Here is a 14534-nt window from a genome sequence, read left to right as displayed (position 1 = left end):
AGGCAGGGAACTGGGAAAGGGCCAAAAAAAGTGGGAGTAAACATCAGAGGAGAGGGAGAAAGAGGGAATCAAAGCGCCCGAGGGCAAAAACGAAAGAAGGAAAAGATCAAGAGAATGAAGACGCAGAAGAGAGGGCCTAGGGAGGGGAGGGACAGGCTCGCTCTCCATCTCGAGCAGGATCTTCCTTCCATCTGTGTTCCAGCAGGATGAGTGTCGGCAACAGTCCACACAAGGGCAGGCTGGGGCACGGCAGGAAGGCAGCACAGATGCAGCGAGGGCCACCATTTGGTCTGAGCAGGACTGGAAGGTGTCCTCCCCACTCACAACATATTCACACTTCTGAGACTTCCCAAGGCAGCCTCCCCATGGAAGACGGCTGACTTGGAGACAACATGGATTTCATGGTCTTAGCCTCTCAGGTTCTGAACCTCAGAGGACCTTCTGATCACCATCAATCAGCCAGAGCCCACTAAAGGCAACCTGTTCTAAGGACCCCAACATGGAAATACACAGCTACCGACACTCAGTGTGAGCTGCACAAGAGGCCTCCTCCTGCAAGAGTGGAAGGTTAGGGTATCCCTGTCAGCTGCTCCTGAGGCCGCGCAGGGTGGAGCAAAGACTTCACAGCATGTGGCTGCTGCTGCTTAGTGGAAGAGACAGCACTGGAACAGTCTCCCCATCAAAACCAAAACTAGATGCAGCACAGCAAAAACACTCTGATTTGGGAACATGATCATATAATTCCTACCTGGTAAGAATGTACAGTTGGCTATAGAACAAAAGGAACTACCCGAATCCAAACTATTGCCTCTTAATCCTTTAATTAGACTGAGTCCTTCAGAAAGAGAGCAACTCGCTATTACTGAAGGAGACCCAGGGCAAAGGCAGACCAAGGTGTCCCCGCACACGGCACAGGCACACATGACCAGCTGTTTCAGATGGGTACGAATAAACACTCGTGGTGATGGGCTCAGAGTTTACACAGAAATTTATCTGTTTATGAGAGCTACAATTTGAAACACTAAAAACAGTTCTTCTGGGAATATGATTTGGGAAACATGGTGAGAGGGCGAGACTCAGCAATCATGGGCATGTTAACAGATGTTCCCAGACCATCGGGGCTGACTCCTCGCTGACTCTGGGCCAAGGGGGTTGCCCTGGCAGCGACTGGGAGCTGAATGGTAGGGAGCCCTGGCTCGAGAGGGTTCACTTGGAACCTTTCTTCTTTTTCTTCTTCTTTCTCACTGGTGATTCATCTAGCCAAGTGTCCACTGCTACCACCACTGGCTTTCGCACATTTTTCTTTTCTCTCCTTTTTTTGAGCTTTGAGACAAAATCCTGGTCCTCTGGTGGCCTCCCACTATCCTCACTGACCTCAGCAGAAGTGTCTGCATTCTCGTCCCCATGGGTGGCCCTGAGCTGCTGCTCAGCAGGAGCTCCCTTCTTCCCGGCCGCAGGCTCATGGTTCTCCTCTCCTTCCTCAGGCTTTTTCCTTTTAGGCCGCTTGGCCTTGGGTTGGGGGTAATTCTCCACATTTTTATCTGTTGCCTCTTTGTTTCCTTTCTTTCCCCTTTTCCATTCCACTGGGGTCTCTGGAATATCAGGCCCTGAAGCTGTTCCTTGTGGCTTGTTCTGCAGCTTGGCCATCTGCTGAGCAAAGTACTCCTGGATGGTGAAGGCACTGGTGGTCGTCATGGTGGAGGTGTCATTCCCATCCGGAGTGCTGGGGCTGGAATCGTCCTATGGTGGGGAGAAGAGTTAAAGAGCAGTTAAGTATTCACCCTTCATTCTACCAGCACCTAGGAGGACCCCACATGGAGCCACGCACACACGGCACCCAGCGTTCACTCTCCCGGGTCCCAGGAGGACCCCACGTGGAGCCACACACACACGCAGCAGTTAGGAGACGGAGCTAAGAGATGGGTTCCCCTCCTATCTCTCTCTGCCCCTGGAAGGCCTGAACTGCAAAGCACAGGGCAAGGCGGCCACACACTCCAGCTCAGTACTATGCGGAGTAGCAGGTGAACAGACAGAGGCTAACTTAAGAAGTTAGCTGGCAAGTCACCTACATGTAATTCTGACTAAATATCCCCCTAGAAACAACATCATAAACGGCGATTTGGTTCCCAGAGTCTTCTGTAGGAAACAAGGACACGGCAGTTCTGCAGCTATGTGATTTTGTTAGACACTGGTTTCAGCTCCATTATGATTGCACAGGTCTTTGTATGTTGACCTAGAAACTTAGATGCTACTTAACCCTTCCCATGAGGACAGAAGCCAAATCCAACCTGGAACCTGGACCATTGGGGACACCGTCCTCCTCCCTGATGTTAAGAGCACGGCCAAGCAGGCAGCTGCCCCCAAAGAGAAGGCACCTGGGTGGGAGCACATGGGCTTCCCCCTTGGCCGAGAGCCACTCCTTCCCTCCGGGGCAGAGAGGGGCCACCCCACTCTGACCAGACTGGACTCCCATGGTGCTGTCAGCTACTAACGAGGAGGTGGAGTAAATGAATGGGATAGTTGGCGTCACCTGCGGGCCGTAGGAACGGGCAGCATGGAAGGAGAGGAAGGCCTGCTGGCTGCAGGGCTCCAGGCCAGCGGGCACCGAGTTGGCCACGTCCAGAGTAACTGCCCACAGGGACCTTCACAGCGATCATGTTGCTAAACAACAACACTGGCCCCAGGCTTTCAGTGACCTGTACCCTTCCTCCACATCCATGTCTCCTCACAGAAGAGGTTGCTGTTCCACCCCTTCATGCTGGCAGGGCGGGAAAGATCTCCTGAATAAAGCAGTTTCCAAGTCAAGATTCTACACATTACTCTGAACTTGGCAGGCGAAGTTATGCCTGGGCAGCTAACTTAAATACAAACCAACACATATCAATGAGCCGTGTATTTCCCTGACACATGGACCTCAAAACCAGCTTGGCAGCACCAGAAGCAGCGTCCACTTGCAATCCCAGCAGAACCAGTACTATATCGATGACGGACTGGCCCTGAGCACAACTGCCCCAGACAGCTCTCACCAAAGGGTACCTCTGTCAACATCACCACTTAGCAAATCAACACTAACCTTATTTTTTTTCAGCCTCTGGGCTATAAAACCAAAATCATGTGGTCAATTTTGGAATTTCAAAGTATAAAATGCAGAACATGTGGAATAAATCAACTGAGTTCTGGGACAAAGTTTAAATTTTATCAGCATTCAATTTTTGCTGGAATTCCATCAGGTAATTTTGAGAAAAATAAAAAATAGCTGTCCCGGAAGACAAAAAGTAGGTCACTTTGTCTCTGTGCTCCTCAAATGTTGAAAGAGAGCTGAATTTTCGCAGAGCAGAGTGAAAACTCTCTCGAGGCTGTCCTAGAGCTAGTCAGTCCCTGTGTGACAGACATAACCTTGCCTCCCACATGAAGTCAGGTCCACAGCTACACAGAAACACCCGCTGACCAGGCGGCTGTGTGTGCCACGAAGCTCTCAGCTCTCCAGCCACATTCCAGAGCCTACTACCCGTGGGTCACTGCTGCAGTAGGCTCTGGAATGTGGCTAGAGAGCTGAGAGCTTGGAAACCTGTGGGCTGGAAACCTGCGTCCGAGGCACTCACCAAGGCTCCTTACCCTGCATGCCTATTTATCACCTTCTCAACTCTTGCTTTTATCAGTTTAATCCCAGAGACCAATTGCTTGTGTTAATCCCGCACTTCTAAGTATTAGAAAGTATCACACCGTTTTTGAGTCATGTGGTAAATTCAGCAGGTCTATCTAATCCCAGAAAATAAGAACGCTCATGATCAACTCCTGTGACGAGAAGGGGTGTACAAGCCTGGACCACTGCACACCTTGCTCAGTAGGACATGGAGGCAAGCCAGAGAGGTGCCAGTACCCAAATCCTCTTTCTCCCAGCAAAACACAAGCAAAACAAAGATCTGCTGGACAGAGCTGTTGCTGGGGCAGCCTCCTTCCCATACTACAGCAATGTATGTATTTTAAAAAACCACACACACAAGGGTTGAAAATCTGATTCCTGCAGGAACAATGCCCAGGACTCATATTTCATACACTTGAAATCAGAACCCGGTTTTATCACAGAGATTACATTCCCTGGCAAGTGTTCTTAACCATGGCATCGCATAACAAAATATATTCCTTTTCAAGAAAACTAACCCTTTTCATATCTGGCCTCTATTTCAAAGTGAGCAAGCATCGAGAGAGGGGCCGGTCACTTTGCAGTATTCTGAAAAAGGAACGACTTGAACCTTCCCACGTTTCCAGTAAACACACGTCACAACCTCAAAAAAAAAATCTGCAATATTTAAATGTGACTTTCACTATTTCATAAGCTTTGAGAATGTCCCAATTTGCTAGAGGTGTTCCCAAAACTATTACGAATAACAAATAACTTGAAAATTTCCTGTTCCACATAATACTACCAAGGGAAATATGGTTAACTAATGATCTTGCCAAACATTTGATTAAGCTGAGGGATTCAGAAAACCCCTCTCTCTCTTTTTAAATTCCAATTCCTGCTGTTAACTAATGGAGGTTCTCAGATAAATACCATAACCTCTCTGGGCCTCAGTTTCCTAATCAAATAAAATAAGCAGGTTACACTGGGTGACTTCTAAGGTCCCTTGCAGGGCTAAGGTTTACTGATGGCTGAAAAGACACGTGGGCTGGCCATTACTCTGTGACACAAGACAGCAGAGGAGGCACAGTGTGGAAGTACAAGCAAGCAGCACAGAGCAGCCCAGTTCACAGAAAACTATCATGTGCCTGTCAAGCTGAGATGGAGAAGTGACAGCAACACAGCTACAGTCTACCCGTGAAAATAACATTACTCACCACCTGTGAGAAAGCACACTGCTAAGATCCCACCCAGTAATACTGTTCAGGAGAACAGGAAGAGCCCAACACTATGCTGCGATAATGGAATAATTTTCAAGAATTCACTTGAAAGAACTGATACTACAAAGAAGCTAAAATCAATAAAAACAAAAAACCTTAGTGACTATTAACTGAAATATGAATCTATTTTAAACCTAAGACCTGGAAAATCATCCCAACACTTATCCTTCTAAAAAAGGTAGTAAGAAGCTGCAACTTGAAAAAATAATAAATTCCTATGTAGTTACGGTTTTGAAAGTTCTCTTTGTATACACCTTGGTTGAAAATCTCTATTGACCCTTCACATACCCTAAATTTTTGTTCTCAAAAGGTAGACTGCGGGGACGATGCTAAAGGTGCTAACAGGGGAACTGAAAACAAGGGGGGGCTTCTGGAACAAAAACACCGGCGACCCCCAGCTCAGCTTTTACAACTGCACAGTCCAGGGTTCCTGAAGTCCTGCTCTGATGCCAGGAGTTCTAACAGCGGTCAGGTAATGATGTACGCAGGAGGGGAGTCCGGCCAGGGCACCCTGCAGGTCTCCTCCTCGCTCAGCTGGGCTATGGGGCAGGGCGTGTCACATGTAACTGTGCACGTCCAGGACCACACAGGATACCTCATATGAAGGCGCTTTTCAAAGAAAGAGTTTGGTGAACAAGGAAGGGAAATGGCAAGGGAATTCACAGAACGGTTTAAAAATTGCTCTCCCTAAATTTGTAATATATCCACCGCTCTACTTTCACCAAATAATAAGAAAAACACAAAGGCACATTTAGAACCTTGAAATATTTTTCATATATTTTAGAAGTGACTTCTTTTTGAAATATAAAATGGAGCTTTCTCATACTGTTCTAAAAAACTTTCATGGGTTGGCCTTCTCTGTTCATAGGAAGCCCCCATCCCTCACTTCCTTCAGAGCTGATAAGTGCACACAGTACAAGGGTAATTCAAAAAGTTCATGGAAAGATTCGTACTATATTTTAATTCTATTTTTCCATGAAACTTTTAGTACCCTTGTATGTATTAAAAAAAAAAAATTGATGACTGGTTTTCCCAAATGATAATAGGGCCTTCATTCTACTCATTCAATAAGCATTCTGTGGATTAGAGCTCAGACTTCTTAGAAGACCTATCACTTCACAAAGCCTTGACAGTGCTGCTAGAAGAGCCTCGCGGGACTGCTCTGGTCAGTCACAGAGGAAACGTCACCCTAAGTGACCACACCTGGGTGTGCTGAAGAACTCAGCTATCGTCAATGTGACAGGCACTGAATACCATGTGACATCTCATGCAACTCTTTCAGCAACCTGGGGAGAGGCAATCTCACCATTTTACACAGACAGAAAGAGAGACTCAAAGCACTTCACTTGCGGAAGGGCTCCCGGCCAGGAAGGACTCACGGACCAGAAGGGCTTATGGCTGGAAGTGGCAGAAGTGGGATCTGGCCTAAAGCCACCAGCGCGAAGTCCTTGCTCCTTCCACTGGTATACTGACTCCAGCCTGCAAACTCAGACTCATTTGTCACCTCTCTTCAGAGCTACCCCAACAACAGATATCAATGGCCCTATAATCCAGGGACCAAGGCCCATGCTTATCTTTGAGGAGGGCAGAAGTTAACTGATGATGTTCCATGTAGAAACAATGTCAACAAACACTGATACTACTTTTTAAAGAGGAAAAAAAAGCTACATCATACAGTTTGCATTTTATATAAATAAAAAATAACAGGCTTAAGTGTTTTAAAATTTGTCACATTAGCATGTAATCCACTTGACAAAGTATTACTGTTTAAAAGCAGGAGGTAAAAACCAAGTCCACCTTTCCACCTGAGGCAAGAATCCCTTTGGGCAGGTGCTGGACAGCTTCCACGTGACACTTCAACACAGGCGGCTGGTTACGGCTTGTGGTGGTGTATGCTGCTGTCAGCTCCCTTCCGTCCATTCAGCTTTCTCCTCGGTGACAGGGAGATCCGAGTGTTCATGGCATACACCCTGTGCCATGATCAGAGCTGGAGAACCGTGATGCCTAAGCCGATCTCTGTCAATTCTGAATTACCACCAAGGAAAAAAAAAAAAAAAAGAGTGGATGCAGGGGAGAGATGACCTTGCAGAGAGCCCCTAAGACATAATTACAACGTGGCACAATACTGTCAGGTCCCCAAAAGATACTCTAAACTAGGCGTGCCAATGTCTCTCAAATGTGCACAGAATTACGTGTAGTTCCGTGCCTTTTAGGCATTCTGTCTGAGGCTATGCCACTCAACTGAGCGTGCGAGCTCTTCCGGGGTCACTGTGGCCTTTGCTCCTGTGTCACTCGGACATGCATATGAGACAGATAGTCCATAAGATGCCCAATAGAGAGGATTCTCTTTATTAACCTCTGAAGAAGGTCGTTAGTATCTTTTGGGGCATGGAGAACTTAGTGAGGCGTGTGGAGCAGGTACACTGCACATATAAGACCTTCCTACTTATGGCAAACATACCAGTCCAGGGACGGGCTTCGAAGAACGCCTGTCAGCCTGCTGGTCTGAAGTGATGGCACAACTGAAGCTCCCCAATTTCCACGTTAAGACACAACCCTGCTGCAATGGCGATCCTTCTATGAACTCTTCTCAGCAAGAGGAGACTCCCAGAGCCCCAGGGCAATGGGTTTAGCAACTGAGGCTATCAGCTGATGGCTGCTGTCCAGCACATGCCCAAAGGGATTTTTGCCTCAGGTGGGAAGGTGGACTTGGGTTTTACCTCCTGCTTTTAAAAAGTCATACTTGGTCAAGTGGATGTAAGTGCTAATTTGACAAACTTTAAAACACTTCAGTGACAGGCATTTAATACCATGTGACATCTCGTGCAACTCATACAGCAGATCACATACACGTAAGTCACACGCATCATGTTCTTAAAGGCCAAGCGTAAGACTGCTTCCTCCAACATGCCTGACCCCTTGTGGAACATCATCTCGTGCTCACTACCTCTGACTAGCAATTTGTCACTTCTACTTTCTGGTTTTGCATAATTTGCCTTGCAAGTGTCTTCCCAGGGGAATAAATACATTCCTTGAGAATAGGAACCATTTTCATTTCATCTCTATTTCGCATAGCCCTCTAATGAGGAGCAAAGGTGCAATGGGTGCTCAAGGAAAGCACAGAGACTCCAATCCAGCTGACCATGGCTGTGACAAACTCCCAACACCAGTGAACCCACTTTCTGTCTGTCAGCATGAACCTGCTCACCAGGCAGGTCTGCATTGAGAAGAGGCTTGGAAGGGTGGAAAAGAAAGAGAATCAGCATTTTGAGTACAGGTTCTTCCCAACCAGATGAAACTGTTCCCCTCCAGTCAAGTACCACTGTGCCTCATGATGCAAACTGCGTCTCCAACTACTGCAAAGTACACTGAATGCACTGGGTAGGATCAGCCACTTGCTCCCTGTGGCCCTTACTGAGACACAGGAACTCAAATGATCCACACATTTCTCCTGGTCTATCATTTCACATGTTAGCAGAGCCACCTTCCAGGGGATAAGTCAACTGGAAAAAGTAAGATGCTGTGTGGTATAGGAATTGCCACATGCTGTGGGATCAGCTGGACACAAGCAATGGTCTGCAGAGCCACCAAAGAGAAGGCTGGAGAGCGAGAGAGTTCTAGGGCACATGGGAGGCAAAGGCGGCAGTTCGTTTGGAGAAGGCAAACAGCTGGATGGACGTTTCACTGGAAGCCCCTGGTCGCAGGTGCAGCCTACACCGCATCGTGAGCTGAAAATACAAGCTGGGAAAGCTTCTGCTTCTAGGAGCCATCAAAACGGGTCTGCTTGAAGCTGCAGCGAGGCAGGGGCTCAGCACGAGAGGCACGGGTCACACCACCCCATTGGCACCTCTTACTTCTGTGGCACCTCTGCGGTTTTACGATTTCCTTCGTGGTTTCCATATAATTAAAATCACTCAGTGCACCATAGACAGAGAGCTATTTTCGTACTCACAAAAAGTTCACTCAAGTGTGAAATCTTGCACTTTTTCCCAAGACATCCCTCACTCACATCTGGAGTTAGGCTAAACACACATAGTCTTGGTCATAAGCAGCCTGGGATACATAATCACTTTTAGCATTAGCAAGTACCACAGGAGTCAAAAACAAATACAAAACTCCATCGACTGAAGGGAAACTTTGATTAGAAGAGTTGTTAAAAATCAAAGATATAACAAAGATTTACACAGCAGCTCAACTGGAAAACACATGTAGAAGCTGTGTGTGTGCACATGCAAACTGGTAAAGGAACCCAAGGCATGTGTTAGAAGCGTACCTGCAGGGGTTCCAGAGGTTCTCTCTGGAGAAATGCATGCCATGGGATTGGCAACTATGGCTGTGGATGTATCTTTGTACACACTGTAAGCTAAGAATGATTTTTACATTTCTAAATAGTTGGGGGGAAAATTAAAAGAATATTTTATGACATAAAAAAATTATATGAATGTCAAATATCAGTATCTATAAAGTTTTGAATTTTATCAGTAAAAATTTTGTGGAAATTTGTTTTCTCTCTAGTTATACAAGTCTAAGTAAAAATGTGCCAACTGAATAAATAAATGAATAAATTTATTATAAAATATGATCTGCTTCTTTTGAGTACCGCACTGCTGACTTCTGGAAACACACACACACACACGCACGCACGCACGCGCGCGCGCGCGCGCGCGCAACTAGAAGGTTTGGGCTGCAATGAAGTCCTCAACCTCGGTCTCTCTCCAGTGATGGAATGCCTATCTTACTGAATTATGCCAGTGAACAGTACAGATTAAGTGCTGCCTGTGTTCAAGCAGCAAAGGGTGGCAGACCAGGAAAAAGTTTGGTTATGAAGTCATCTGACATGAAGGAGAACTCTCAAAGATGCTATAAATACACAAAGATATCCTTCTAATAATGAGGCATAACAACTTTGTTTGGAATGTACAAATTCAGACAAAAGAACTGGACATTTCAGAGAAGATAATGGAACAGGGAGGGAGAGATCATCCTGCTTTTCACTTTTAGTGAAATACAAATAATGCCAAACTCCTCACACGGAGGCCAGCGCCAACAAAGCTCTTCATTTTATTTTTTCCTGTCTGCCCAGTCAGCTGCTCAAACTACCACTTATTAATAAACATCAACATAAACATGTTTTAAAAGAAAGGTTCTCTATGGCAACAACTGCTCAAGTAACTGACATCAGAGTCACTGACAAGAGTCATACAGCCTCTGGGGAAAAAAAGGGAGAGAGAAAGAAGAGCAGGCTTCCTGCCTCCCGAAAAAGGTCCCTAGGCCTGGGAAGCTGCAGTGACTCATGTGACAACTTCACACAACACACTGGCCACCAGAAGATAAACGAGGCTCCTCCTGAGCCAGAAATGATCAATGCGAACTAGGCGCCAACTTCCTTGAATGACGTCTAAAAATAATCCGGATTGACTGTATTTTACAATTCTAGGTCACCTGCTCTCTCGAGGCAGGACAAGCAGCTTTTGTAGACGGCTGAAGGCCAGCACCTGAATCTCAAAGAACAGAAGCAGGGGCTTCCAGAGAATTCTGTCTCTTCCATCTTCACTCCACAGGATACTTAAAAATTGCTTACGAATCATGACAACTTAAATTTAGGGTCCTTATTATGGAAAGCATAGCAGTTTTTGAAGATTTTAGAGAATCTCAAATCTTTTTAGACAATAAAGATCATTTTAGAAAATAAAATGACTAGAGTATAAATAGTTATCTGGAATAATCAGTCAAGATTATTTTTAAGAGAAAGGTAAATTAATTTAGGCTAATACAGTTGATTAACAAAAAAATATGTCCCTTCTCTCAATTCTTATATACTACATATAAGGCTAATATTTTCACACATACTCCTCAACTCACCAGAAATTAATGTAGCAAAGTTTCACTGACTTGGTCCTCACACTGTACACAGGTGTTGATGTTCAACTCTATAGCCCACAAAAATGTTTAATCAATTATTTTTCAATTAAAACAAAAGGACCTTCCAAAACAAACAAAAAACATTTTTAGGCATAAATTTGGTAGAGCAAAATCATTCTATGTTTAAAAGATACTGAAGTTAGTGAGAGTAAATTAACTAAAATTCTGAACATATGAGTCATGTTAAAAAAGTAAAGAATAAAGAAAATAATGAACTGGACAGATCTCATGTTAAGTATTCTTAATAAAAACAGTAATACACTGGGACAATTTATTTTTAGGACAGAAAGTAAACAACAACAAAACCACCTACAAAACAATTCTATTCAAGAAAAACCCTAACCAATTAAACTGAGATTACAATACCACGGAGCTCATAACAAATAAACATTATTACGGCTACTAAATATATAATCCTATCATGAGCTCTTATCTTGGATTAACACAAGCTATTTTTTTTTTATTTTATAAGCAAGAAAGATATTAAACATTAAAGGGAAAAAGAACATGAAACACTGTTTCCCTACCTGTTCAGAATCCAAAAAGATTCCTTAAAGCAAGATGTGCCTCTTGTTGGTAACAAGACAGGTTTGTAGTCCTAAGTGACCCAATGTCTGTGGAAATTCAATGCCTTGCATGCCAATGCCTCTCAAACTATCAGGGGCGAAGAACTAGTTTTTTGTTCGTTTTGTTCTTTTGCTTTTTTACATCTCTGACCCACTGAGGGCCAAGGTTATTGTTAAAAAAAAACAAAAAACAAAACAAAAAAAACCCAGAAAAATGAAATTTTAGAGAGACTTTATATAAACCACAAGTTCCAATTTATAAAAACTATCAAACCACTATAGAAATTTCTAATAGCTTACTCTTAATTTCCTGTCGCCAGCTGGCTTACGGATGGCACTTTGAGTGGCATGTGGTGCTACACTGGCTTCTGGAGGAAAGAAAACAGGTACTGAATTCACTGTAGCAGCAGGGGCACTGATCCAGCTGTTGGAAGATCTGACCCACAGCTGACAGAAGGGGTGGTCCTGGACAAGTCACTAGCCTTTCTGGGCCTCAAACGGAGTCACTTGCAAGACAGGGAGGCAGGGCTACTCAGAAAGCTTTCTCAAACGTAGTTCTAGTACCACACACCTTTCTTCAAATCTTAAACTTAAAGCCAATATGCATCATACTGCAGGGGAGCTGTGGCTGAGGTGGGGTTGGGACAACCCAAAGCTCACAGCTCAGCCATCCCTGCCCTCCCCATCCCCCTTGGAGAGGGCCCCAAGGTTCTCAGGGGTCTATGGAACAGAGGTGAAAAACAACAGCTGTATTTTTTAAGGTCCATTACAATTCTAACATTCATTGTAGCCTAGATAATTTCATAGCATTCACCAATAGGAGCCTAACAAGCCTTCAAGAATAAAAGAACATTTAATGTTAAATAATATACATAATTCTTTAAGTCATCATTAACTTTTGGAACAAGTGGCTGTCAGAATTGTCCTGCTGACCAATTTCTTCCAACTGGTAACAGTATGGAGCCTGGGCTCGCCAACATTGTGAAGTCTGAAGTGGCTGCTGGGTCCTCCCAGAGGCTCAGGATGGCTGAGGAGGCTACAAGGCTGCCCCTCTTCCCACTTTGCTGAGGGCCAGGAAGAGGACCACGAGGGGAGATGGGACGCCCAACCGCACCCACCACCCCAGCACCCCTCATGACCATGGCACCGGAGGCAAAACTTCACGCTCCCCAGCAGCCGCACCCCACACTCCAACCCACAGGCAGGCTCCTCTGCACCCCATTTTCCAGATGTCACGGGCTGAAAGTCCGGGAGAGAATGTTATTCTGCATTCCTGGCAGGAAAAAAGGACAGAGGGAAAAAGAACCAGTATTTCACTCTTCTCCTCCACACTTGGCTGTGTGTGCATGCGTGCATGTGTGTGTGTGTGTGGGTGTGTGAATTTCTTATTATCAAAAAAGCTCGTAAAACCATTTGCTTGATCTGTCAACAAACAAAAACCCAAATCTAATCCTTTCAGGCCAAACCCACGTCCTGGCAAAACTAACCAAAGCAGCCCAGTGACTTGCAAGCCTTGGGTGTTTGGGCAGTCCTTCCCTTCCCCCTCTCTGCTTTTCCTTTCTCCTTTTTCTTAAATGATTGTCTTATTACGAAGTTATGGTGGCTGATACAGAAAACAACATAAACCTTTACTGGTACTAAAGCTACTTTCAAAACACAGCGGCCCACTTTCTCTTTTCTGGCTCCTCTAGAAAGTAGAGGCAGGCCCCAAGCCCTGTTTGAAGTCCCTGCTGCCCGGAGATGGCCAGTTTATGTCTCTTGTCCTAGAACAGGAAAAGGATGCACTCTCGGCACCATGTGCTCAGGAGAGATAAGACCAGAGATTTCTGTCCTCAGCACCTTATCAGCTTTTCCTGCTACTTTCCAAAGCAGACAGCACCATGACTAGCCTAAGGGGGCTGGGTGTGTGAGTGGCCTGGGGACTGGGGGAAGGGAGGGAGGGAGGTACACAGAATGAGAATAAGAGAAGAGATTTTTATGTATCTTAAAATGGCTTGGCCTGAATAAAATTACCTTTTGTTTTCTAAACACATAGATCTCACATCTGTTTGATAAAACTGCAGCAACGGTGACAGAGGCTTTTATAAGGACTTCCTTTCCAGTTGGAATAAACCACCACTTTCCTTGCTTTGAGCCCTGCCCTTTACTGCCTGCACTACTGGCTCCTGGGCACGTAGCACAAGATGGACCTGCTGTTGGACGCTCCAGCCAGGTGACTACAAAGCATAGGCTGCAGAGTGACACTTTGTATAGGCACGCGAGCCTCCACTTAGACAACCAGTGTTTTCTGGAGGCCAGGACACATTCGCTCACGCAGGACAGTTCCATTCCCACGCTGCAAAGAAACAGGCAAGCCTATGGGACACTCCTCCAAATACAGAAGGATGTCACCAATGACCTGCTTTGTTCTGCAACAAATCACACCTGTAAGTCCAGGAAGGATTATACTCTTTAGAAGTCTGGCTGGACTTTTTTGAAAGGTCGGATAAGGCGGGGGTGAATTAGCAGTTAGAGAAGAATATAGACTAAGCAGGAATATGTTAAATTAGTTATGGACTCAAGTATTTCTAATGAAGTCATATGAAAGTAATTATACATTTGACAGTCTTAACTTTATTATGGAAAATTTCAAACATATAGAAAAAGTAGAGAAAACAGCACAATAAGTCCAGTGTACTCACTACCTGTCCTCAACAATTATCAACACGCAACTATTATACCCCTTTCCCCCATTAACTCAGAGATTTTGAGCATCCAGGGTGGTGTGGCCATGCACCCCCAGTAATTCAAAGCAAACCACACACATCATACATTTTTATCTACAAATATTTTTCAGTATGTATCTCTGAAATATAATAACTGTAAGAAAAATCCATAACTATAATACCATAAGACATAAAGAAACTGACCAAAATTCCTCATTATCACTAAATATCTAGTCTGTGTTCATATTACCCTTATTGTTCTACAATTTGTTTCTCATTACAATTTCTTTGACTCAGTTTCCAGATTAAAGTCCATATATTGTGATTAGTTGATATGTCTCTTGTCTCTCTTAAGCTATAGGTTCCCATGCCCTCTTTCTTGATTTGTTGTTAACAAAACCATGCCATTTGTCCCATAGGGTTCTCTGGCAATCTGCAT

At 44.8% G+C, this 14534-nt stretch overlaps 1 protein-coding gene across 2 annotated transcripts in view; it reads right to left on the bottom strand.

Moving 5' to 3' along the window:
* Nucleotides 1-455: 455 nt before the first annotated feature.
* PINX1 (PIN2 (TERF1) interacting telomerase inhibitor 1) overlaps nt 456-14534 on the bottom strand; it is an 84352-nt gene continuing 70273 nt past the window's right edge. The window contains exon 6 of one of the 2 annotated variants that reach the window (XM_063087307.1): nt 456-1740. In XM_063087307.1, coding sequence (XP_062943377.1) covers nt 1207-1740 — 534 coding nt within the window. In that variant the 3' untranslated portion in view covers nt 456-1206. The remainder of the gene's footprint in view (nt 1741-14534) is intronic. The other variant, XM_063087306.1, reaches the window with a different exon arrangement.

This window comes from Cynocephalus volans, chromosome 2 (assembly GCF_027409185.1).
Source record: "Cynocephalus volans isolate mCynVol1 chromosome 2, mCynVol1.pri, whole genome shotgun sequence".
Classification (NCBI taxonomy): Eukaryota; Metazoa; Chordata; class Mammalia; order Dermoptera; family Cynocephalidae; genus Cynocephalus; species Cynocephalus volans.
This window is presented reverse-complemented; position numbering and strand designations above follow the sequence as displayed.